At 40.4% G+C, this 23,610-nt stretch overlaps 5 protein-coding genes across 10 annotated transcripts in view; 2 read left to right on the forward strand and 3 right to left on the reverse strand.

Moving 5' to 3' along the window:
* Nucleotides 1-3,090: 3,090 nt before the first annotated feature.
* tdp2b (tyrosyl-DNA phosphodiesterase 2b) lies at nt 3,091-6,311 on the reverse strand. The gene is made up of 7 exons (XM_069177012.1): nt 6,056-6,311; nt 5,704-5,825; nt 5,434-5,583; nt 5,120-5,211; nt 4,320-4,438; nt 4,054-4,224; nt 3,091-3,944 (listed from the first exon to the last, which is right to left on the reverse strand). The coding sequence occupies exons 1-7, from the start codon at nt 6,200-6,202 to the stop codon at nt 3,663-3,665; spliced, it is 1,083 nt and encodes a 360-aa protein (XP_069033113.1). The 5' UTR covers nt 6,203-6,311; the 3' UTR covers nt 3,091-3,662.
* A 184-nt stretch (nt 6,312-6,495) lies between these two features.
* Nucleotides 6,496-9,090, forward strand: acot13 (acyl-CoA thioesterase 13). Its single transcript, XM_069177015.1, has 3 exons — nt 6,496-6,683; nt 6,840-7,024; nt 7,679-9,090. The coding sequence occupies exons 1-3, from the start codon at nt 6,600-6,602 to the stop codon at nt 7,836-7,838; spliced, it is 429 nt and encodes a 142-aa protein (XP_069033116.1). The 5' UTR covers nt 6,496-6,599; the 3' UTR covers nt 7,839-9,090.
* Nucleotides 8,138-12,528, reverse strand: cunh6orf62 (chromosome unknown C6orf62 homolog). Its single transcript, XM_069177014.1, has 5 exons — nt 10,699-12,528; nt 10,355-10,531; nt 10,137-10,262; nt 9,588-9,722; nt 8,138-9,485 (listed from the first exon to the last, which is right to left on the reverse strand). Exons 1-5 carry the CDS (start codon nt 10,825-10,827, stop codon nt 9,360-9,362), a joined length of 693 nt encoding a protein of 230 aa, XP_069033115.1. The 5' UTR covers nt 10,828-12,528; the 3' UTR covers nt 8,138-9,359.
* Nucleotides 12,529-12,605: 77 nt separating this feature from the next.
* Nucleotides 12,606-17,245, forward strand: gmnn (geminin DNA replication inhibitor). Its single transcript, XM_069177013.1, has 7 exons — nt 12,606-12,753; nt 13,106-13,178; nt 14,665-14,766; nt 14,906-15,059; nt 15,153-15,235; nt 15,664-15,774; nt 16,371-17,245. Exons 2-7 carry the CDS (start codon nt 13,122-13,124, stop codon nt 16,560-16,562), a joined length of 699 nt encoding a protein of 232 aa, XP_069033114.1. The 5' UTR covers nt 12,606-12,753; nt 13,106-13,121; the 3' UTR covers nt 16,563-17,245.
* Nucleotides 17,246-20,438: 3,193 nt separating this feature from the next.
* Nucleotides 20,439-23,610, reverse strand: part of ripor2 (RHO family interacting cell polarization regulator 2) — a 62,050-nt gene continuing 58,878 nt past the window's right edge. For all 6 annotated transcript variants that reach the window (XM_069175889.1, XM_069175887.1, XM_069175888.1 and 3 more), the window contains one exon: nt 20,439-23,043. In XM_069175889.1, coding sequence (XP_069031990.1) covers nt 22,943-23,043 — 101 coding nt within the window. In that variant the 3' untranslated portion in view covers nt 20,439-22,942. The remainder of the gene's footprint in view (nt 23,044-23,610) is intronic.

Genomic DNA, 23,610 nt, shown 5'->3' on the forward strand with positions numbered 1-23,610 from the left:
ATTTGGTAAAACTCTTTTTCCACATTTTTATTTGTTTTATTACATGCACATTTTGAGCCTCATTCGTTATTCATTAAAAACTGCGTGAAATTGGTTTCTTTACTGTGGAACCCAGTGGAGATCAATTTAAAACCTCTACCAAACCTGATCATAAAGGGGTGCTCCATTCCTACACAGCCTGCAAAAACATTGTGCGAGGTTACGACAGCCTTACAAATTTATTCTTTAATTCAATAATTTAATTATACAACTACTGAGTTGCATGAAACAATGTATGATCCAGATTTTTTTGGAGCTTCACCCAGAGAGACTAAAAGGACTAAAAACCAGGACAGCTCGGCCTCAACTCCAGAGCATCAGTTTTGACTGTTGTCTTTTTTTTTAATCTGTTTTTAGTGTGTCCCTCAACCTTATGGCAGCGCAGCACTAAATTATTGACTCATTCAATAGAGAAACTTGAAGTCTACTTGTTTTGTTTAATAGGTTACAGCTCAGGATAATGAGCGAATACCCGTCTTTGTTTATGTTCACTAAACATTGTGGCTGCCTCATTATTCAAGATGAAAAAGCAGCTCAAAGTAATTGGTAGTGGCGGAAAACCGACTTCTCAACATGTTTTCACAGAAATGGATTGAAAAGCTTCAGCTGCTGATTAAATTTCCTTTTTTTTTTTTCTCCTTCCCAAATCCTTGCAAGAGTCTCTAAATATTACCTGGCTTCATCCCTAACCGTTTGAGAGGGGTGGAAATGGAAATGGCTCTTGCTCCGAAGGTTTTCCCTTATCTTGCAAACCTCTAAATGACTGTCGGTATTCAAATATGCAGCAGAAGCAGCAGCAGCAGCAGCAGCAGCGCTGTACAGCCAGAAATAATGCTGGCTTCTGGGGCAGTTTGTCACAGCGATTTTGAAGTGAAGTAGTGATGGATGTGGTGGTGGTGATATAGATTGGAGCACCACTTAGGGTTGCCCTTGCCTTGCCTGTGACAAGCTATCTGTACAGAGGGAGGTGGCTGTTTGTGTGTCTGGCTTAGATAGATTTTGCTTGTGAACAGTCCTGTGCCCATGAAACCGCATGCAGCTACGTACACATTGGGTGGAGGAGTAGCCCACAGTCATCTGCTCGCATCCTAAATCCAACAAAAGTACAAAAACCCAGAGAGAGCCGAGCCAGAATTTATCAATCAAACAGCCACAGACCAGACTCCTCGTGTTTCATTGGCCCATCTGTTACCAGGAGCTGCAGCACATATTCGTCTGCTGCTCTTCACACAGCCCGCCGATCTTTTCCGGGCTCGGGTCAGGGCCGTGTCAGATCCATCCAACCCCACCTCAAAGGACAAACCTCATCCCAGAGCCTCCCCGGCAGCCGCACGGATACGTCTCCACAAAACCAAGAACATTAATTTTGACGGGCCTCAAACAGAAGCCCCGGCTCTCACTGAAGGCTACGCTTTTGGAGGGAGAGCTCCAAAAATACATCTGTGAGGCTGCTGGTGCTTGACAACACGGAAAGGGAAATTATAAAAGAAAAAAAAAAACTGAGTTGAGTGAGATGATCTTGGAGTACATCCATGTAGCTTTCCAGAGGGAAACTTATGGTGCGGATGTTTATGGATTTGTGGAGGAGGGAAACGTTGATAGGCCTCTGGCAGAGGGATCTTCCTCAAGTCAGAGGGAGAGATCACATGACCACTTTCTTGGCTCAGACAGCTGTTGCCTCCATCTGTACCATCTCTGACCTGCTGCTGTGCTCCTGCACTGCACACAACATCATGCACCACTGGATATGCTTAGGAATCAGTTTCTGATAACATTTTGCTGTTCAGCAAATAACTTAGGTTTAGCTGGTAAGCCTTCTCCATAACAGTGGCTTGAATGTTTTTTTTTTTTTAATTTACTCTGTGATGATACTTGAAATCCTCTACTGGCTTGATGGCGCACACACACACACACACACACACACACACACACACAAAAAAAAAATCATATCACTTAAACTGAGAGAATGTACTCCAAAAACAAACAAATAGAAAATATCAGTAAGATATAGTATACCCAGATTTGGTCCGTGTGTCCTTGCTACTCAGGAACCAGAGGACGAATGAGGGTGGGAGGCCTGTTCTGATAAAGCCTTCTCCCAGGGAAGAGTCACATCTGTGTCTTCTTCTGAGGTCAGCTCTTCTTCACCGTGTGTGGCAGTATAAACTGTGATGACTGCCAACCGAACAAACATGAAAACACACTCCGATTTGAAGGGTGCATCACAGAGGGAGACATCTTGACAGTGTTTGCAGAGACGGTGAGGAGGGAGATAACATCTGGTTTGTGGTAAAACTGAAGCCTGCAAAGACAGTCAAAATGGAGATTGTAGGTTTTATTGAGATCATTCTGTTAGCCCCTTTCCACATCAGACAGTGTACATCATTTAGCAGGAAAAAAAAAACCCACATATTACCAATTAAAATGGATGGACTTCATGTAACTAGTTTTACAATACTGCCACTACTATATGCTGGCTCACTGGCAAAGCTTAGACTTAAAAGGAGCTAACTGTATTTATTACACCCTGTGACAAGTCAAAATGTCTGCTGTGGAAAAAAAAGCAAATTCATGCAGTAAAAGTCACTCTAATGAAAGCACAGCTTCATCAGTCTGACTGTGTATCAATCGTGTTTAAATCTTTCAGTGGGTTAGATCAGCATCAAATAATTGACAAATTCGTCTTGGTTTCATGTTCGGACTTACTTTGCTAAACTGTGTGATGGCTCTGTTTACCCTCCCTCATCTCCCGGGATGTTCTTCCTGTCTTTGTTTATGAACCAATAGCTTAAATCACGAGTGAGCAGTGGTCAATACAGTTTGATTTGGAGTCACTGTTCAGACTCAGACTGAATTTTTGTTTTTGTTTTAATTGTTAAGTACCGTTTCCCTCACATTGCTTATCGTCAGTTTTCAACTCTGTAGTGCTCTCTAGTGGCCCCATGTCGATACTGCAATAACACTGCTGCCCGTATGGGGGTAAAGTACTGCAATACCGTTTGTTTGGACCATCAGTCCCCTTCGTTACAATAACATGACAGAAGCTTCTCACTATCAATGACTTTATTCATATATCTGGAAACAAATCTAAAATTATAACAGTATCATAACTTTCCAAAGGTTAATAACACTTTTTCAATCACAGCTTTTAAGACATTGTCGCAATAAAGTCCTTATAGTGTTCAGAAATGTATACATTTGAACATCAACGATTACATGACTGTAAGGCAAACTCCATCCACTGAAGGAGATCATTTAACAAGATTGAAAGCTCCAGAGCAGCTGCGAATGGAACTTGTCATCATATTACTCTTTTAACTGTTGTTTTCAAGTTTCAAATTTGTAAAATGAATTTCAAAGCAGCGCAATTCCAATCATTCATTCATTTTAATTCATTATTTTTTTTAATTTTTTTTTTTAAAACACATTAGAGGCACATTTAGGGGATGAAACTAATAAAATCAACCAATGTCGAATGAGGTCAAAACTTGTTCACTAAATTTGACTGTGGTCTGAACTCAGCACTGACTGGTCCTGGGACTGTAAACCACAGAAAACAAACAAGAGCAGCCGATCTAAAACAAACCATTTTAACCAGCATGCGTCCAACTGTTTGTGCATTTCTACCCAGCAGAGAAGCTACAGTAGATTCCCCAGTGATCACTCGTGAAGCGGCCACAGTCCAGCTTCTCCAGCCCCACCAAGGCCATGTGATCGGGGGCAAGATGTGGGACTCCTTCCTTGGTGGCCGGACGGAGGTAAACCCGGTCGAAGCGGCAGCGACTGACGTAGGGGGCATTCTTGTTGTTGTTAGTTTTGGTATCCCATGTGTAGCGGCAGTGCTCCTGCTTGCCCAGTCGCTCCCACACGTCACAGACACTGGAGGGCAAGCCCACCTTGGCCACCTGAGAGGGGGCACGGAGCCAGAATTACTTAAAATGTAATACACACCGCAAATAAATGTTCGGACACGAGTCCATTGGCTGCATTTGAGTGGAAAGACCAGTGACTGACCTCAGTGTCCCTCAGGTTTGTGTCCCCTCCAAACACGACGGTGACGTCCTCAGGGGCCTCTCTCATCCTCTGCATCACCACGTGCAGCTGTTTCATCCGCTCCTGTGCGTGGCCCTTACAGCTCTCAAGGTGGGACGTCATCAGACACAGTTTCTGGCTTTTGAAGTTCACCTGATTTTAACGAAGGAAAATGCACCTCTGCTCAGGCCACCTTATGCGCGTTAAGCACATAACATTGATGATGATGATGGTGATGATGCACAAACCTGAGCGACAAGCAGATTCCTAATCATTTTAGTGGTGGGGTAAGTTACTATCTCGCTCTCCACAAATTTCACTTGGGACTTTTTCAGCATCATCCCAGTGAAATAAGCCTCTTCACCACCTGTTCGGCAGAGAAGGGAGAGTTAATTAAACCACTGGTTCCCAAACCACAGCCACTCTTTAAAAGGAAATCTTTTGTCATAGCACTCTGAACCACAAAACCCCCGCATTACATGCATACTGTAAATATACACAGATGCTTATCAGAGTTAACAATTGTAGATTCAATATCATTACATCAACAATAAGGATGATAACATAGAGTCATTCTCGGTCACTCAGAGTAAAATCCAAAAGGTACCCTATAATTTAACTTACAATAAACAATAAATACCTTTAACATACCAATATGTTAAATGCATTTCTTCATTTTCTTCAAAAATAAAACTGCCTTATATTGAAGGTGTACAAGGACAAAACAATAACACAAAAGAAAGTTAAGGCATTTCTGACGGGCAGTTTTAATATATAGCAGGGATAAGAATGATGACAACTGACTATTAACAGAGATTTTAATACAACGACCTTGATATTTGGTACCTTTTGCTTCTATTTTGATGTGTTTGAACACTTAAAAGTATTTAATGTAAATGGGGCCAGTACTGCAACAGGAATGTAGACATTAAAGGTTTTCTAAACAGTAAAGGTGTAGTCCTAAAAAGAAAAGAACAGGTAAAACTAACATCCACTAAAATTAATCATGGCCTCATTCTTTCAACATTCAACTCTTTCAATACTGTACCTTCAATAATTAGGTAGCTGACAGCGCGTTTCTTCAAGTAGTCGACGTAGGGTTGAATGAGCTCCTGTAGGAACACCACGTCAGGAGTGTATCTATAGGTAAAGAGAAATTGCTTCAGAAATATTACCTGCCTTCCTTCTGTCAAATAACCCAGGGAGGCTGTCACAGATATACGTGTATGCCCGAGCAAAACATCACATCTCCACCTAAACCACTGATATCAACAGAGGTTGGGATCCCACGCCCCCCAAATTATATATCAAAAATGATGCCAAGGAAAAACAAGTGTAAGAAGTTAATAAACACGTGCTTACAAGGCTAAGTAGGAACACAGGCCTCTGGCACGCTCTGGAAGGTTGTCTGTGTCGAGTCCGTCCACGTTCCAGGAGATCAGAGACAGTTTACCGTCGTCTTCCTCCGGTGGTTTCCGTGTGGTGGAAGGACTGTCTTCAGTCAAATCTATGCTGGGAATTTTACAGAGACTGATAATTAACTTTGGTTTTGTTAGAGTGTCGTTGGATAAATCTCACGACACAGTAACATTAACTTGGGCAGGCTAGAGGGAGGTATGACAGCAGACTTACCAGTTCCCTGCAGGTTTTTCCTCAACCTTGCCCCTTTTAGCTTTGGGGCTGGTGCCTTTCTGTTGAAAATCCTCTTCAAACACTCTCTCCAAGTCTGCCTCAAAGAACGAGTTCAAAGCTCTCTGAACGAAAAAGTGACAGGAAAGTTATGCATTTGTGTCTGTTTACTTTAAGTCTGAAGAAATCCTGTGAAACTTTATTAGCACTTTATTATCCATAGAAGCTGATCGTTGAAATGAGCCGCAGCTATGTTGAAATGGGATTTGAAACGCACCAGCTACAATATCCCGTCTCTCTAGCTGCAACAGTGGTTTAGATAAATAACAGTGAGTGTTGTTTGTTTCTACTGCACCTCCATCACCCATTCGTTTTCGGTCAGGTAGCACTGAGCCACGGCGCTGTCCGTTCCCGCTACCGCAGCAAACTCCTCGCAGAGACGAGTCCTGTTTTCTTCCACATTAGAAACGGACGGTTTGTCCGCGTCGGATGTAGAAGCCATTGTTTCTAGCTTTTAGTTTTACTTACAGTAACATATAAGAAAATTACAGTGAAAGGCGAAAATGAGGCTGGTGGTGGATAAACAATAGGCTGTGTTTTTCTCTGCAAGTTACGTCTGTCGGTGAAAGACTTCCGGGTAAACTTACAAAATAGCCTTTCGTCACGATAGATATTTGGCAGAGGTAACTGAGAACAAGTAGGGTAAATATACAGTAGCTATAAACATCACCACATATTGTGTTATTGCGGTGCTGTTTAATTTATGAAGTAATATCATTTCCTCGAAACGCAAATCAGGTAACGGGTTAAAATTTCGGCCGGACGATTTATCGAACACACCAGCTTCCGGTTAGAGATAAACAGAAGGTTGACATTGGCCGCACGTATTCGCCTTAAACATGGTTTCTATGACTTTAAATTCGTTACGACAAATAATGAGAGCGATGGTAGATAACCAAGGTTTCGACAGAGTCGCGAGAAAGGTAAATATACACATTCTACGACATTTACTTGTCGGTTTTTAGGACTTATTTCGTGACTCTGAGCAAAGTACAACTCGGCTGGTGCACAGCTGGACGTCCTCCGCATGGTTCCTCAAGACACCTGTGTGTGTTTTTTTTTTGTTTTTTTTAATTGAGGTGGACATTTTATCTGCCAGCCCGGGTAAGGTGGTGTGTGAGATGCGGGTAGAAGAGGAGCACACTAACCGGGGAGGGACGCTGCACGGCGGGATGACGGCCACCCTGGTGGATGTCATCTCTACCCTTGCGATCATGAACAGCGAGAGGGGAGCGCCGGGAGTCAGCGTGGATATGAACATAACGTGAGTCCACGATCCTCTGAAACGTCCACGTCCCCACTGTAAGCTGGCATCACCTGTCGATTCAGCTATGACATTTAAGATCGGTAGGGTTCATACTGTCGCTTCATATTTAGTGCCCGGTTTTTGTAAATTGTGTTTACTGAACATTCAATAGTTTGCTGAGACTCAGCGACCATTAAGTTGACTAATTTTACTCTTATTCCGATTTATTTGCTCCAAATTACTTGAACATATCCACAAATCCAGCATCGTTGAGATTTAATCATATTTTACAGCTTCAGCTTTCGACGTGGCTGTAGCTACGATTTTATAAATGCCGAGGTCACCAAAAGGAAACTCCCTAGAATATATTATATTTTTTAATAGTAATCTAAGCAGTTTTATGCAAGTTTCTTACATAAAAATTACTTTAGTTGGTCTAAAAGTGGTCAAATATGAACATACTAAGGCTAAACATACTTACTTCGATGTATAAAAGTACTCTGACACTGTAGGTGTCATCTTTATCTTGATATAAATGTAATCGCAACGTGTTTACATTTTTTTTTTTTAAACCCGACAGTGACCCCGACCTCCAGCATCTTAATCCAGATGGAATACGAACTGCATGAACTATGAATGACCTGAAAGTAGAACATATCTACTGTCCCGCAGGTACATGAGTGCTGCAAAGATGGGAGAAGACGTACTCATCACCGCTCAGGTCCTGAAACAAGGACGGACGCTGGCGTTTGCCACCGTGGACCTCACCAGCAAGGCTACAGGGAAGCTCATTGCACAAGGAAGACACACCAAGCACCTCGGGAGCGGCTAAACCCTCTCCCTTCTGTGCCGAACAAATCTACATTAGATGGAAACCAGAGTCGGTGTCGGTACACGGTTTGCATAACTTCGGATTATGTTTAAAAAAAAAAAAAAATCAAAAAAAAAATCAAATAAACAAAGCTAACAGTGACGGGCACCACACTCCATCATACTTCTCACTGCTGGTTACTTAATAACTTGTGTTTGTCGTCCGCAGAGAAACTAGTTACAGTAGGGTCAAAGTGAATGCTGATCTAACTACTGTATCAATGATTCATGCACATGCAATAAAACAAAAAGGACCAAGAGTTATGCTTTCAGAATTTGCACTGTATTGGGATATGCTCAGCAGTATTGATTTGAGAACCAACAGGAAAAAAAAAACAGAAGTTACACGCCTTATACCCTTTCAACTGAACACACTGAATCAACAATGAGCAAAATCATATGTGCTTCATATTTTTTGACAAGTAAGCCTGCAAAACCCATTTTAATTTGATGAGCAAGGCAGCAAATTATCTTAAATTTTAGTAGGTCAAATTAAACAAAAAATCAGCTTTCAGCAACTTTTGTTAGGTATGTTAAACATTTAAATCTGTCATCATTTCAATTTCTCACCAACCCACATCCCAAATAAAACATAACATAAAACATCAGATTTCAGTAGCTTAAATGAATAGTGCATGAACGGCTTGAACATGACCTTCAGCATCTAACCAACATGTCTCAACTTTGTGTACAATGCCTTTCAAGTCACTCAAGATTTTAGCAAAAGCCTGCCTAGCATGTTTCAGAGGAAAAGCAAATGACACCAAAACATCTTTAAAAAGTCCAGCAAAATAACTAAGGCGGTTTATAAGAAGCAATACCTACACCATATGATTTGACAAATACTGTTCATCTTGTTATCTTTACTTATACGGGTGTTTTAACACCGGTTCACGCCTGCCCTTGGTCGAAAGATTGCGTAAAGTTGCTCTCGAAACCCCATTGACATTACAAACAAGCTTTAACAATCCTTTCTTATGACAACAAGGATTTAACCACGTCCGTCTGAGAACCACCGTGAAGACCTGTGTATTGTTTGTTCCTGTTTTGATGCAACATAAAGAGTTCCTTCAATGACCGGTGCTGTTGACAGTGCGGCTCCAAGAGAACAACCAACCACTCAAAATCAATGTTCGTGCAGGTTCAAATGAACAAAAATGGGTGAGTGAGGAGGAGGGAATGAAGAGGAAGTAAAATCAAATAAAAAAAAAAAATGGGGGAACCAATCCAAAAATGGCAGAGAGAAGAGAGGGGACATTGGGAGTGTGAGGGGAAAAAAAACAAAAAAAAACAAGATGGGAACTGAATCAGCTTCAGGTCAGGGAAAGGAGAACGAGTAGGGAACAAAAAGGAGATCCAAGCATAAGTTCACATCTTTTACAGGGAAAAGGGTGGAGATGAGTACATCAATTTGCTTCTGAAGGCTTAGGCGGAAGGACGGGGAAAGGCTTTTTCCCTGTGTGGCTGGGTGGAGCAAGAAGCCTTAATCAGGCATGTATGGGCGAAGGTGATCCTCGATGTCTCCCACACCCCAGCAGGTCAGCTGGTCCTGGGGCAAGTACAGGCACAGGCTGCACAACTTGAAAACTGTGGCCTTGGTTTTAGGAGTCTGCAACAAATGGGCACAGAATAATAAATAACTGTGTTAGTAGGCTTTCCAGTTTTCAGCTTTTCAGAATGAGTAAATTACAAAGGCCACGGACTGACTGACCTGTAAATGTTGTCTATCCATGAAGAGAAATACAGACTGAGTTGGGTTGTTCATGACCATTCCAGCCTTGTCTTTACGACCCAAAGCATGCAAGCACTGCTTCTCGTAGTCTCCATGATGAAATTCAAACTTGGCCTGGAAAGAAAAAAGACAGACTTATGAGTCGAGAACTAAATTTCATAACATCGGGAACTGGGCTCGGGACACATCCAGTTATTTAACATTTTTGTCTTGTTGAAATGTCAACATAGTGAAAATTTGCATCAAAAAGATGTTTTCACTCAAAAATAAATGTAGATGACGAGACAACATATTTTAAAACGGTTATAATGGTGACAGCCAAGCGGTGCAGTTCTTTTGTTGTTCTTGCTTAACTGTTTTGCACGTCTAGCCTTTAAAATATGCTTCAGTCTGGCTTTGGTTGTGCTCGACATTTCACATTTTAGCCATTTTGCCCTGCTAATTTAGACATAGTTACATTCGAATCAATGTGATGACGGGTATCGAACATTTACACCCATGTATTCTGATTAGGTGCCAAATTCCCACCTGAACAGGCCTGAAGGGTTCATCATCGGCCCCCTTCCATCTGGAGAACAGCAGGCAGACAATCTTCTCAATATCGTTGCGTGGCCAAAGGATAAAATCCATTTCCTGTGTGCAGCCTATCACATCCTATGACAACAGAAGAGAAAAGGACAATACATGAACATGACAATACTTTTCTCTTAAGAGTTATCCCATCTTCAGATGGGTCACTGTCTTACCCTTCGCATTGACTGGTATCGGGGGGCGTGTAGTTGCACAACGTCTTTTTGCAGGAGTTCTATCGAACTCTCGAGAGAGTAGCTGGAATCGCGCACACCTCGTAGGATGTTTTCTTCATAGTTGTTGGTCATCACTGGCACCACTTCAGCTACCTCAAAAAGTGCTGACTTCTTCTTCTGTCGTGACAAAATAACAGACAAACACACATTTTTAAGTCATTGATCATATGATACAGGATGAGTTTGAATAGGACACTAAAATGCGTGACAAATAAATGCAAGAGAAAATTATGTGAAAGGATGCAAAAAAAAAAAGCGGGATTGTTTTCATTGTCCTGACAAACCTTTTCTTTGAAAACGAAGGCTATATAAATCTTGAAGTCAAACTGATCAGCCAAAGATTCCCTTTTCTTCCGAAGTTGAGCTCGAAGTCGATTTCTTGTTTGATTTCTTCGTGAAGTTGGGTCCCCCATGGTTAGATTTGGATGATAGTGTCTTCTCTTGCGCAGTATAGTTTGGCTACACTCTATACTCTTGTATCTATACGTTGGATAAAGGATGGAGCCAGCTACCCTTTGCAGAAACAACGCATCAAATCTCTATGCTAGATTTCCGAAATACTAACTATGAACTGAAAAGGTCAACAAATCAGAAACAAAACTAAGTCATTTCAAAATTTTTTTGTTTGTTTTTTTGTAACAGGGCAGTGTTGAGGAGGGGAATGGTCAACACACTAAGACTACATCTCCTTGATACTTGTTCAGAAATCCATGTTTTAAGACATGACTTTCAAGCCAAATGAGCTTTTTTTTTTTTTTTTTTTTTTCTTTTCTCAACCTGCCATCGACAAGGGGATTTTACAACAGAGATTTATGACGGCAACTCAAATTTGACCCAACTTTTCTTCTAATAAATGTTACTGAAATCGACAAAAAAAAATGGCTGCGACTACAAAAAAACCCATACCGGTAATATTTTTTTGTTGTGTTTGTGCTAGTGAGATTGTGGCCTACTACGGCAAGCAGACAAAATGTCCTATTATTCGGGTCATTTCAAGAGTCCCTCATCCATGGCTGTCGTTTTTTTTTTTTTTGGTGCGTTTCTCTGCGGAGACCTGCGTTACGTGCGTATTACAGACGGACCGGGGACACAGACGACGAACATGGCAGGTAATAAATACGGATGCCGGGAGATATTGGCACCAGGTAACATCGAAGACTACCGCGAAAGTAACTTGACATTTCCTTGACTTTTTCCTTTTTTTTTTTTTTTTTACTGCCACTCATTTGGCCCAAAGGCCCGCGGTGCTGCCACCGCTGGTCGTCATGACGTGGGCGTATTTTTAGCACACTAGCTAAGGTGAGCTAGCAGGCTAATCTAGGCATTCAAAACTTCCGACACTAACTAGTAGTGAACCGACGATGAAGCTACATCTTATCTTCTGACTGATCGGCTTAATGGGAGGCCCCTGCGGTGCGGTCGTCTCGGCTTTAGCGTACGGTCATCTTTTCTCCACGCATTTACATTTTCTCGCTCGGTTTCAAACGCGACCGCCGGTGCTTGTGAGGAGCCGAGAGACCGACAAAAAAAAAGGGGGTGGAGGGAGGGAGGGGGGGGTTCACCGACTAACTTGTGCTCAGCATTTTTAGCTCGATATAATTTGTTCGCCCCGGTCTCGTCGCGTGTCTCGTCAACAACTTCATCGATATATATATATAAAAAACAACAACAACAACAACCCAATGAAGCCAACCAACGACAAAACGCTGAATGCCCCCCCCCCTCAAAAAAATAAAATAAAAAAATAAACGTTAACTAAACAAACAAACAAAAACAAAAAAATCTCCCCTTTTCACGTGTGAAGTTTCGAGGTGTTTGCTGCGCTTGTTTTCTTTCTCTTCTTTTCTTCAGTCGTCACAACCTCCTGCTCGCCCTGCCGCATGCCATGTCAAGATAAATCGACAATCCAGCTGAAATCCTCCGCTCTTTCAGTCGACGTGTGGCGGTGTCTGTCTCCCGGCGGGCCCATGTTTAACGACGTGTCGTCCAACGTTTTTTTTCCCGTTTGCTTTCTTTTGTGTGTTTTCGGACGAGCTAATAATAATAATGGCACGTAACGAGGCTCGACAAGTCCACAAGCCTCCCCAAAATGGCTGCGCAGCTACAAAGATGTGACGTGTGTTTGACATGTGACCGAGAGAGAGAGAGAGAGAGAGAGAGAGAGAAAAAAAAACAACATTGAAAAAAAAAAAAAAAAAAAAAATCCTCCTCGTGACTGGCTCGTTTACCACGTGACTGGCTCGTTTACCACGTGACTCAGTGGGCGTATTTAACGCCCTGGCGCGAGAACCTCAGAAAAGAGAAAAAGCACAAACAGCAACGAGGTTCGTCTATCAGCGGTAAGTCGAGTTTGCGGTTGTTGTTTTTTTTTTTTAACCATAATATAGTTTTATTCAACTTTGTTTCTCGTGAAGCGTTGCTGAGGTTGACCTGCTCTCTTAAACAGGTTTTTTTTTTTTTTTTTTTGGGCTTTATCATACATGTTGGTGTTGGTCTTCTTTTTCTTTTCTTTTTTTTACCGCAACTTCCTCTTACACAAATGACGGTGCTTTTACTGTTAAACGTGTCTTTTTTAAAATTGTTTAAAGTTTCCAAGCGATTAACTTGGAACTAGTTGGTAAACCAGCCTGTTTTGCCCGTTTTCTCAAATGTGTATTCCCGCTGAGTTTATGTTAATTATTTCCCCACCAGGTCTCTTTGAAAGAAAATGAGTTTCACTGGAAAGCTAGAACAGAGCCAACAGAAGTCTAATGAGAATATGAAGGTAAGTATTTATTTGGCCCCAGTTTTTGAAATGTGTTTTATCACAATTGATGTTCATCAAATTTACAACTTGACTGTTATCGTTCAGGAGGTAGCACATGCGTGTTTAAATTTTTTTTTTATTATTAGAGTTTCAGATCAAATGTAGTTCTTTTTAAAGTATTGAAAGTCCTTGTAGCTGTTTTGTTGTTCTTCATATGTCGTTATTTGAGTTCAACTGCAAATGACTGAAGGGTAGCACAAACGTGTTTTTTTGTTTTGTTTGTTTAACAAGCCATGTTAAAAGGATCCTGCTGTCTCTGAGTTGGCTGCTGTGTTTTGGTTTTCCTGTCTTGAGAGGAGTAACTGCAGGGATACTGCATACTAACCTTAAAAAAAAAAAAATAAAAAAAAAAAAAAAATTTATGCACACGCACTGTTGGACTAACCTGTAAACTCTCATCCATCCATTCCTACCAGAATTTGTTTAACACATCAGTCCCCTGCAAGCTGAAAAACCCACATTTAACAAGGTCCAAAATTACAGTCATTTTTTTATTATTATTATTATTATTATTATTATTATTATTATTATTATTATTGTTAATGCAACAAATCAAGCTTGCTGCCTATGACTAAAAAAAATATTTGCTGTTTGGCAGTTTTTTTTTTAAAAGTTTTGTATATTAGTTGGGTGTCACCTTACTTTTGCAAGTATGACTGTAGTCTTGTAGTTTGTTGCCTTGGGAATTTGTTGATCTTTTACCCAGGTGCTGCAAAAAGGTTAAGCTGCTATGGATTTGTAACTTTTACTTTGTAACTTTGGCTGCCAAGGCATGTATACATGTTGTTTATTGTACATTTGTCCAAATACTGCTGCTTTGCTTTTTTTTTTTTAATTTTTATTCAGTTTATCCCAATAGGTTTGGTTTTCTCTTTCCCTTACCCATCAGAATTGTTTTAAAGAACATCACATTGACCTGAGGAATGTTGTAATGTTGCTTGAGTCCTGCTATTTAGAACTTTGTTGGTGTTTAGATTTCTACATGGCCCTTCAAGTACTTTCAGGCTCCCCTGCTGTTCAAGATGACTTTTTATTGGCCTAAAACCGACAAGTCGCACTGTGAAGCTGTGGCCAAACATTAACAAACTGAGCTGGTTGGCTGCTCTGTAATGAGTCTTGAAGAGAAATTTTCCCACGGCTGTCAAAGACCTTGTGCCCTGCCCCTGTTCACAAGCACACCTGTGGGGGCTGTTGCACATGGCAGCAGTGTTAATGCACTTCACTTATGCCCTTTCCCATGGTGACAGTGTAACTAAAGTAAAGTCTGTGAAGTGATGCTAAGCCCTGCTGAATAGAGGCTCTGGAAATGAGAACACAGGTCATGGTTGTTTCCCATGTGACTTAGTTTTGAGTTTCTTAAAGACTCTGCAGGAATAGGGCTTGCCCCCTCTAATTTTTGTGATCTAATCAGCTATAAGGTAACACTTCTGTTGTTCTCTTGCAGAGCATTTTCATGTCATCTCAAAAGACAATGGGGCCCTCCAGGCAAACCCAACATGTCCTCCAACCTTTAGCCATCAACACAACTTTGGGGAGGTCTGCTCAGGTAATTTCTTGGTGCTTTGTCCCTTTTGTCCTCAGTGGCATGAGAATAAAACTTATTGTAGACATTCAAATGATAATGTTCTGTAGTAGTCTCTTGCTCCAAATGTGAACTATGTTTAAGTAAATGGATTTTCTTTTAGGCAGGGAAGGTCAGTCCCAAGCGAAAAAACTGGACCGCCGAACAAACTAGCGGTCCAAAGAGAGTGAAGATGGAGGTCCGATCTACTCAAACGGAAGAAGCCGCGTGCTTAACAGATGGCATGTCTAAGGAAGCGTATGAACTTATGGTCAAAGGTAAGTCTGCGTTCATAATTGATGCACTACATGATGCCAAATTTACCTCCCTAAAACTGTGAGTTTAATCGCAAACTTCTGCTGCTGTTGTAGAAACGCCTCCTTCCACGTACTGGAAAGAGGTGGCCGAAGAGCGACGGAAGGCCTTGTACAATGTTCTTCAGGAGAACGAGAAGGTGAGTTAATCACTAAGAGTTGGCTAATGTTTAGCTGTTGGTTGAGCTGTTCCCACGCTCCCACTGACTCGGGCTACCTTGGTTGGCTCCAGTCCAGCTGGCACTGAATTTTCAAATCACTCGGCACCTAAATACCCATTGAAATCAGTTTATTTAACTTTTGAAAGTAAATTATATGGAAGGTGCCAATCCTGTGTTGATAAACTTGATTTCTCTACACTCACACCAGCACTAATACTTCACTGTTCAACTAACTTTTTGTTGTTCTTCTGGTCAGGGACAATAGAGTTGTATTGTTTAAAATGCATTAAATTGAAGCGACTATTATTTCTTGGTTATGTACTAATTATGCTGTGGCTTTTGAGTTTGCCTTTTCAAGCTTGGTGTCAATCATGCTTAATGTTTTTATTTTTTTTATTTTTAACCAGTTACACAAAGACATCGAGGCCAGAAATGAACAGATAACAAAGCTTAAGGGTGAAAATGAAGAGCTGCAAGAGCTGGCACAACATGTGCAGTACTTGGCTGATATGATTGAGGTAAGCACCCTGGTTTTACTTTTTACTATTGCAAATGCAAGATTGTATAGGTAAATGATTATGTTATTGGCCAAGAAACAAGACCATTTTATTTCATCAATGGGATTTCAGCCAATAATTTGTCTCCTTATACATGGTAGAGGTGATTGCTTAAAACCTGTTTTTTTTGGGGGGGGGGGGGGGGGGGATTTTTGTGCCTCTCCACTGCTATTTGCGTTGCTTACTATTTGTGGCTGGGACTGATCTCGTGCGCAAACCCCAGTGGAGAAAATAAAATGGATTTTACTCAAGTTGAAAATGCTTATTAACCACAAGTGCAGCCAAATTTACCGGTAAGTGAGAAAGGAGTATTATCAACCACTTTGGCCCATAGTGTGTCATTTTGTGTGCTTAATAACTTTATATAAAGCTTATCATATACCTGACCTGGTTTAAATTCTTGCCTTGCTGCATGTTTTCCTTGTGAAATATTTTCTAATCCTAAATTCTATATTATTCTACCCCAGTTATTGTTAATTGATGGGTACTATCACATTGACACACTAACTTGAAACTAACACTGAAGGTGCTTGTGTGTTTTTTGGGGTTTTTTTTAGAGGCTGACTGGAAAGTGTCCAGACAGTTTGGAGGAAATGAAAGAGATGGCCCTTGATTTGGATGAGGAGACTGCTCATGAAGACTACAGTGAAGTTGCTGGTCAGAGTGAGAAAGAGGACTCTGATAACGGTGAGAATGACGCAGAAGAAGAGGAGACGTCAGAAGACGACCAATCAGGAGCGCAGGATTAATTTTTAACTCTGCATTTAACCAGTGACATTTGACACTTTATCTATTTGAAAATGTGTTTTTTTTTTTTTCTTCGTTTTTTTTTTTTTTTTTTTTTCTTTCAGTGCTGTTCCAACTTTGTTCTTGAAACACTTGCAATTCCATATTTCTGCATGTTGAACGCACAAGGCCTGGTTTTATTATGTATAAACGAGTTTAGCTGCTGCTGTACTTGTCCGTGCTTGTTCAAGTAAAAAAGGTTTAAAAATTAAGAGTCAGTGTAAGTATTTTGACATGTCACAGTGGGAGAAGTTCTCAGTTGCTGAAGTCTGAAAGGATTTTCAGTTTGATTCTCGAGTTGCTTTTTGTTCTGCAGCATGTCATTTAAGCTTTGGTTTGATTCCTCTTCCAGAACTTGTCCTTGGAGTTTAATTTCTTTTGCCACGGAAGGTGTCGGCAAGTCGAGCGGGGGAGTTGTATGCCGCAATGGGCTGGTTAGAAATCAGACTCGGTACCTACTGTTGATGCCTTTTAATTCCTTACTCTGACAAGTTGAGATATTTGAGGTGATTGTGCTCTACTGAAGGGTCGTTGCAGTCACTGCAAGATGTGACCAAGAGTCTGGGTCTGAAATGCTTTGGTTTACACTGTAAAACTGCAATGTTAAGGCACACTGTGTACATATAGTGTTTAAATAAACCTTTTATTAAAAAGTATCTTGTGAATTTTCATTTGTTAATGTTTCATAACTGGTGATTGGTTCATCATGCAGGGTAGTTTCTTTCAGCACTTGCGGTTTTTGCATAAAGCTGTGAAAGTTGGTTATGTTGACGTAACGGATAGGTTTTCTCGATGGGTTTTCGATTTAGTGACCAAACCCGACGGTTGCAAACTGCACCCGCTTTTAAAACACAAGCTTGGGTGTTTGGATTGTTTACAAGTTATGGTTTAAAAGACTTGATTATTTTCTGTTACGCTTGTTGGTTGGGGAAAAAAGTGCACTAAAATTTTTTGGGTTGTCAATTTTCTCTGTTATCTGATCTAATACATTGTAGTGATACTGGAATAATAAACTTGGTTATAACTTGCAAAGTGAGATTTTACAGCCTTTTTAAATAGGCTGCCTAGAACAGATTAAAGAAAAGTCAAATTCAAAATTTGTCTCATGACCTGTTGGAAGGGCCCAAATCTGGACTAAAATGTTAAAGTAAACTCCCTTCACTGTGACCAGCTACAATTGTAAAAGGCTGCGTTGACACATTTTATCTAGAATTTAGGAAATCTAAGAATTTATTGCACCAAATCACAACAGAAGTCATCTCGGGACACTTTAAATGTTTAAGGTTGAGAAGTTACAGAATTGTAGAGAAACCCAACAATTGCTCAATTCGTTTCTGATCGAAGCAGACGGCCGACCACCTGGGGTGTTGGTTCTATTGAAGATTTTTCTTGCGTTTAAAATCAAGTTTTTCATCACCTCTCTCTCTAAAGCTGTTTTCAGACTGCCAGCCCGATCAGATTTTTTTCAGATTGGATTCCTGGTGTCATTCGCAATGTGACACATGGCGACAATGTCATTTTCAGAGACGGTGAGCAGAATAGGCTACCGCTACCAGAGTGCTATCGGAAAGTAGATGTCGCTGCTGTGGAGGACAACAACGGTCCACGGAGAGAAGCTGAAATAAAGGGTGTATTTGACTTTGTGGCACTGCGCAGCGCTGACTCAAAGTGATGCATGCTGGACTTCCAACAATGCTTGATGGTTAGAAATTTTGTCTGACTTTAGCCGGCGCTGCAAAATGTCACGATGTCACATATTAAAACTTTGCGGGAGTGAGGCGGATGCAGTTTTGTGAATCAGGCGCTGCAGCTGCTCTTTTCCGGGTGCACCGGGTCAGAACCTCCTCTGTGAAGACACTCTGTCCTGATTTTTAACTTTCACCGACACGTATGACGTCATGTAGACCTTCAGAGCAGTCTTCTACTGTAATTATCTTTCCTAATTTATTGATCTGCTCCTTCTGTAGATCAGGTTTTACATCTGGACACAGACACACTGTAGATTTACATCCAGAAAAAAAAGCTGGAAAAAGAGGTTGTTTCTATTAAACATAGATTTAATTTACACTGATGTAAACTGTGTCTGGTCTGTAAATTTTAGAGGGCAACATATATGGATGAATAAACAGTGTCAGCTCATCAGTCTGAAATATTGAGGTTTTCACTGATACTCTTAGAATACAAACCACAGAGCAGCTGAAGGTTTTCCACACAGAGTTATATGAACAAGCTGCTGCTGAGACACAGCTAGACAGATTTTTATGTGTTGGCATGTTGCTTATTGCTGATGAAATATTTCATGGCACAAACCGGAACATGACAGGCAGGTAAGATGATCTATGTTGTTGTAAGTTTCTGTTGTAAGGACCTTGCTGTGTTCAGAGCCCCAACATGGCTTATGTTGTTATTTGGAGCTGTATATTAATAATAGAAATAAGCTGAAAATGAAAGTCAAACACCGCGAGATGAGCCGTTGTTAGTTTAGGCACGCCACATGAAGTAGAAGGGATGTAGCATCAGAACACAGGATAGAATAGACCAATCAGATAGCAGGATACAATTCAATGTTATTTATATCAAGCCAAATCACAACACAGGTTATTTCATGCCACTTAACACATTAAAAGTCCTTACAGCAGAACTTTACAGCATTATACAGAGAAACCCAACAATTCAACAATTCCCACATAAGCTCGGAGGGAAAAACTCCTCTTTAAGGGAGAAAAATCTCCAACAGAAGGAAGAATCCTCCGACAGAACCAGGATCAGAGGTGGGCGGTCATCTGCCTCGACCGGTTGGGGTGAGAGGAGAGCAGAGAGAGAAAAGGACAGCATAGAGATTCAAAACATGAACTGCTGGTGGGGCCGACAATCACAGAGCAGCTCCATGATGGGACATCTGCAAAAGAGAGAACAGAAACCATGCGAGCGAGGGAGCTGTATGGAGAGGCAACAGACAATAAGTAAAAACTATGCGAGAGAAAAAGCATGAAGTTAATGAGATGTAATGGTAAGATATGAGTGTATAGAGAGTATTACATTTTTTCTCTCTTTATGGCCACTCCGGGGCTCCGTAGTACGGTACTATACAAATAAAATTTAAAAATGTATGAATCCAATGTTAAAACCAAAATATGTTGGAGCATGACAATATAATGAAACAAAATAATTATGATTATCACGATGATAATTTGTCCCCTCAAAAGTTGACACAAAAGATGAAGTAATCAGTCAATGGAATGATCTAAAAAAGTGTAATACTGAAAGAAATGTTGTGTGCTTCTGAAAAAAATCTTACCTCCTGTCTTGAGCTGTCAATTTTCTCCATGTTATCTGAACTAATACATTGTTGTGATACTGGAGTAATGTACAGTAGTTGGACTTGCTGTGCTGTTGTTGTTGTGGAAGCTTCTCTGGTTTTGTAGTAGTTGTGTTGTTGTAGTTTGACAAGCTGTTCACTTGGTCTTTTAAACAGCACAGAATATAAAATATGATACCTTTTCAATTCAAATCCCAAAAGGTTTTATACACACCAATGCTTGTATTTTATAGTAATATGAATGCATCCAAAGACAAGTTTGTAGTTGCAGTTATAATTAATAGATATCTGGAATATGAAGAACTAAACCCAATCTTTAAACTTCTTTCTTCATTCTTGGATATCTGTGCAGTTAATAGTGTAGCAATTAGTGGACATGCATGGCACTTATGATAAATTGATCTGCAGTGAAGCATAAAGTAGATTTCAAATATCACCAGGACTATAAAATCCACAAAGACAATGTTAACAAAACATTTAGGACTTTCAGCTTTAAAATAAAAAGAATCAACAATTTTATAATTTTAATTATGCAAAAATAAACTTTATTGCAACTTTTGATGAGCAGAGGAAATACTGGGAAACACAATGGAGAGGAGTAGTATGCAACCAGATGGATCAGTACTGAAGCTAGTGACCACAGAGATAGATCAAGTTCAATTTCAGCAAAGTGTACCAAGTTATTGTTAAAACCAGTATCTAAATAATTAAACGTGTGCACATTTTGCCAGTTTGTACTGTGTGGTGATTAGGAAGTGAACAGCCCGTTAAATTGACTCATAACACTGCTCAACTGCAAGTGTTTAAAAAGAAAATTACAGACACTGAACGATGGTATTCACATCATGGAAGAAATAAAAGTAACTTGCTTAAAATTTGGACCATGTTTTGCAAAAGGCTGTATAGAAAAAAAAACCATAACATCTTTAGCTTTTAGTAACAACTTCACACATTTGCAGATTATATTACAAAAAAAAAAAATACATTTCATAAAAATACTACTACTCGTTCTTATTCAATATGGCTTTCGGACTGTGCAGTTACAAGCAAATGTAACATTATCCATATATTATGGGGGTTTGTCTTATTTGTTTTTTTGAGTTGTGCTTCTAAAGATAGGTCTGTGTGTTCTGGCCAAAATGCAGATTTCATATTGAAAATACATTCTCCTTGATTAGCTCTTATTAAAAGACCATTTTACAATGAAATTTTCCTTTGGTTACAGTAAATCTTCAGGGTAATAAAGTAACATTTCTAATATACAAGTGTCCCATTATTTTGGGGACCTTTTTAGGAAAAAAAAAACATCTTTAATACTATCAGCAAATCTTAATCTTCTCCAAAATAATAATGAATCTAATATAATTCATTCAGAATAAACTCCAATTAAAATTAAGCATGAGATCAGTTTGCATGATAAAAACATGGAGGCCTGTTTTTAAACGAAAGACATTTCAAATACTAGACCTGAAAATGGAACATAAATATACAATTAATTTACGTAACAATGTCATCTGCACTACTACAGTATAACTCCAAAGAATATTAGAATTACAAGGTAAATAATAAATAAGATGTGTGAACAAATGCGAGTTTTGTCATTGTGCATTAGCACCAGACTCAGTAGTATAGTTACAATGAGAAAAGTTGGAATTAGATGCCTATCTCGGGTCAGTTTTCCCCCACATTACAGTTAGGATGCAGGGAAACGAAGCAGCCCCGAGACACACCAAACAGAACACTTCATTCTGCCGCTTCTCATAATAAAATCTTAATATCCAATCCTGCTATTAGCTCACATGCTGCATGAATGTGCACTTAGCCCAAACTGAGGCTACATCTATACTCAGCCCATCAAATCCTCCTCTCTGTACAGTAACTGAGAAAGTGCATGTAACCCAATTTATTGCCCTCGACTCACTCCTGACCTGGTAGGAAAAATACATTTACGAAAGAGGACTTGTGGAATCTGCTTGCTTGACCACATCAAGGCTCAAAATGGTCAAAGCTGACGATATCAAACGGGCTGCTCAGGTCAGCCAGGTGCAAAAGAATCACATATGTACAGAAAAATTGCACTTGTTTAACTGCAAGAATGAGAAAACTCTGACCGAGTAAGTGAACCTTGGGCACTGCGCTGACCTGTTTCACCACTTTACGTGAAGACTGTAAACTGCTGCTGTCCACCCCGGGCTTTCTGACCTCACTTTCTCTTAGAAGCCGTATTAATAGTCCTTTCTGCCACAAACGCACATCTTTTGACCACACGAGAATCCCTGAAACTTAAATGGAACGTAATAGAAAACACAACTTAAATTACATTTTGAATACAACCACATATGTTACACCAGCTGTGTAAAATATGCCATATTTACATGCCTTACAACAGTGCAAATATTCTCAAAGCGCCGTTTCTTATGCAAAACCACTAAGTAAAACGTGTTACAGTGATTATACGAAGATCATTGAATATTGCGTGACACAACTGACTGTGTAACAATCAAGCTGATCATTAATACAAGTTTTGTGTGCAGTGAATAAGCTTGTTGACTGAGGATGTTTGAAGGGTGAAGATGCGTTGCTCGGTTTCCAGTCTTTGGGGCAGCTCTCAGCGGCTTTGTGTCCCGTCAAATTTGTGCTTTCCAGTTTAACTTAACGTGACCGGTCTGCCTGGCTCAGAAAGCAGGGTGAGGATGGGGGGGTGTAGGGAGTGTAGGGAGTGTCTGAAATCAGGGGCGATGAAGGAACAAGGAGTGTGTTTGTGCAGGAGGGGTACAGGTTGTGTGTGGTTGGGGTTAAGACAGTTTTGTTTGGTGTTAGTTCCTTTTAGGAGGCCGTATCAGCGAGAACAGTGATCAACTGTGGCGGTGTGAAAAAGTTTTTGCCAGAAAAAGCAGATCAATAAATGGATCAGTCACATACAGCCCTGTGAGGTGTGCTGTGTGGGGTTAAGCTGACGAGGCGGTGGTGTCCTCGGAGGTCAGGCTGCGATTAAATCTGTCATGTTTTCAGTGGCGTGATGCATCAGAAGGCAGTGGTGACGGCGTTTCCTCTCCGTGTGCCCAGACGGATTATTTCCCCCGGCACAGTGTCCAGCTGCTCGTACGCCAGCCGCCCCTCCTCACCTGCAAAAGCCACCATTATTAAAATTGTGCCTTCAAGCAGTGTTCATGAAATGACAAATCACTTCCATCTTCTCAGATAGCAAGCGGCACCCTGCAGTCAAAATATTTCAGCTGCGAACAAAAAGTTAAAAGACTGTTCGTGTTGCGCACAAACAGAACGCAATTGAATTTGTGATCTGGTTGTTGTACGTTTTCAATGAGGTGTGAGTGGACTCGTTGTCATGAGAACCAAAATGCCGATGTTGCTGATGTTGATAAAACGACATAAATTTGATTACTTAAGTTATTGCTTTCCCCTGCTCTGTGCTGCACTCTAATGGTGGTCAACAGGAACAGTCTCGTACCTTTTGGATTGAACCTCGTAGGTAGTAACAATAAGAGCAAGTGAGTTAAAACACTTTGTTGGGCTGAGAAAAAGGCATTGCTTCACTCTTACAATCAAGCAGAACAGCTAACATGAATAAATATTGCCTTTTCCCATTCTAATATAGTATAAGATATATTGTGGCAGTTATGTATAAAATGCAATTTACAGATCTACAAATGATTTGTAGAAGTGTAGAAAAA

Source organism: Embiotoca jacksoni, unplaced genomic scaffold (genome assembly GCF_022577435.1).
Source record: "Embiotoca jacksoni isolate LCO1_2020_lvr unplaced genomic scaffold, fEmbJac1.0.p SCAF_7, whole genome shotgun sequence".
In the NCBI taxonomy this organism is placed as follows: Eukaryota; Metazoa; Chordata; class Actinopteri; family Embiotocidae; genus Embiotoca; species Embiotoca jacksoni.

Coding starts and splice junctions, on each gene's coding strand:
- acot13 (XM_069177015.1), top strand. CDS start 6,600: ATGGTTTCTATGACTTTAAATTCGTTACGACAAATAATGAGAGCGATG. Junction 6,684..6,839: donor TCGACAGAGTCGCGAGAAAG/GTAAATATACAC, acceptor TTTTTAATTGAG/GTGGACATTTTATCTGCCAG. Junction 7,025..7,678: donor AGCGTGGATATGAACATAAC/GTGAGTCCACGA, acceptor ACTGTCCCGCAG/GTACATGAGTGCTGCAAAGA.
- gmnn (XM_069177013.1), top strand. CDS start 13,122: ATGAGTTTCACTGGAAAGCTAGAACAGAGCCAACAGAAGTCTAATGAG. Junction 13,179..14,664: donor AGTCTAATGAGAATATGAAG/GTAAGTATTTAT, acceptor GTTCTCTTGCAG/AGCATTTTCATGTCATCTCA. Junction 15,060..15,152: donor GTATGAACTTATGGTCAAAG/GTAAGTCTGCGT, acceptor CTGCTGTTGTAG/AAACGCCTCCTTCCACGTAC.
- cunh6orf62 (XM_069177014.1), bottom strand. CDS start 10,827: ATGGGGGACCCAACTTCACGAAGAAATCAAACAAGAAATCGACTTCGA. Junction 9,723..10,136: donor AACCCTTCAGGCCTGTTCAG/GTGGGAATTTGG, acceptor TTTTCTTTCCAG/GCCAAGTTTGAATTTCATCA. Junction 9,486..9,587: donor TGGATAGACAACATTTACAG/GTCAGTCAGTCC, acceptor CATTTGTTGCAG/ACTCCTAAAACCAAGGCCAC.
- tdp2b (XM_069177012.1), bottom strand. CDS start 6,202: ATGGCTTCTACATCCGACGCGGACAAACCGTCCGTTTCTAATGTGGAA. Junction 5,584..5,703: donor GAAAAACCTGCAGGGAACTG/GTAAGTCTGCTG, acceptor TAAAATTCCCAG/CATAGATTTGACTGAAGACA. Junction 4,439..5,119: donor CAGCTACCTAATTATTGAAG/GTACAGTATTGA, acceptor TCTGCCGAACAG/GTGGTGAAGAGGCTTATTTC.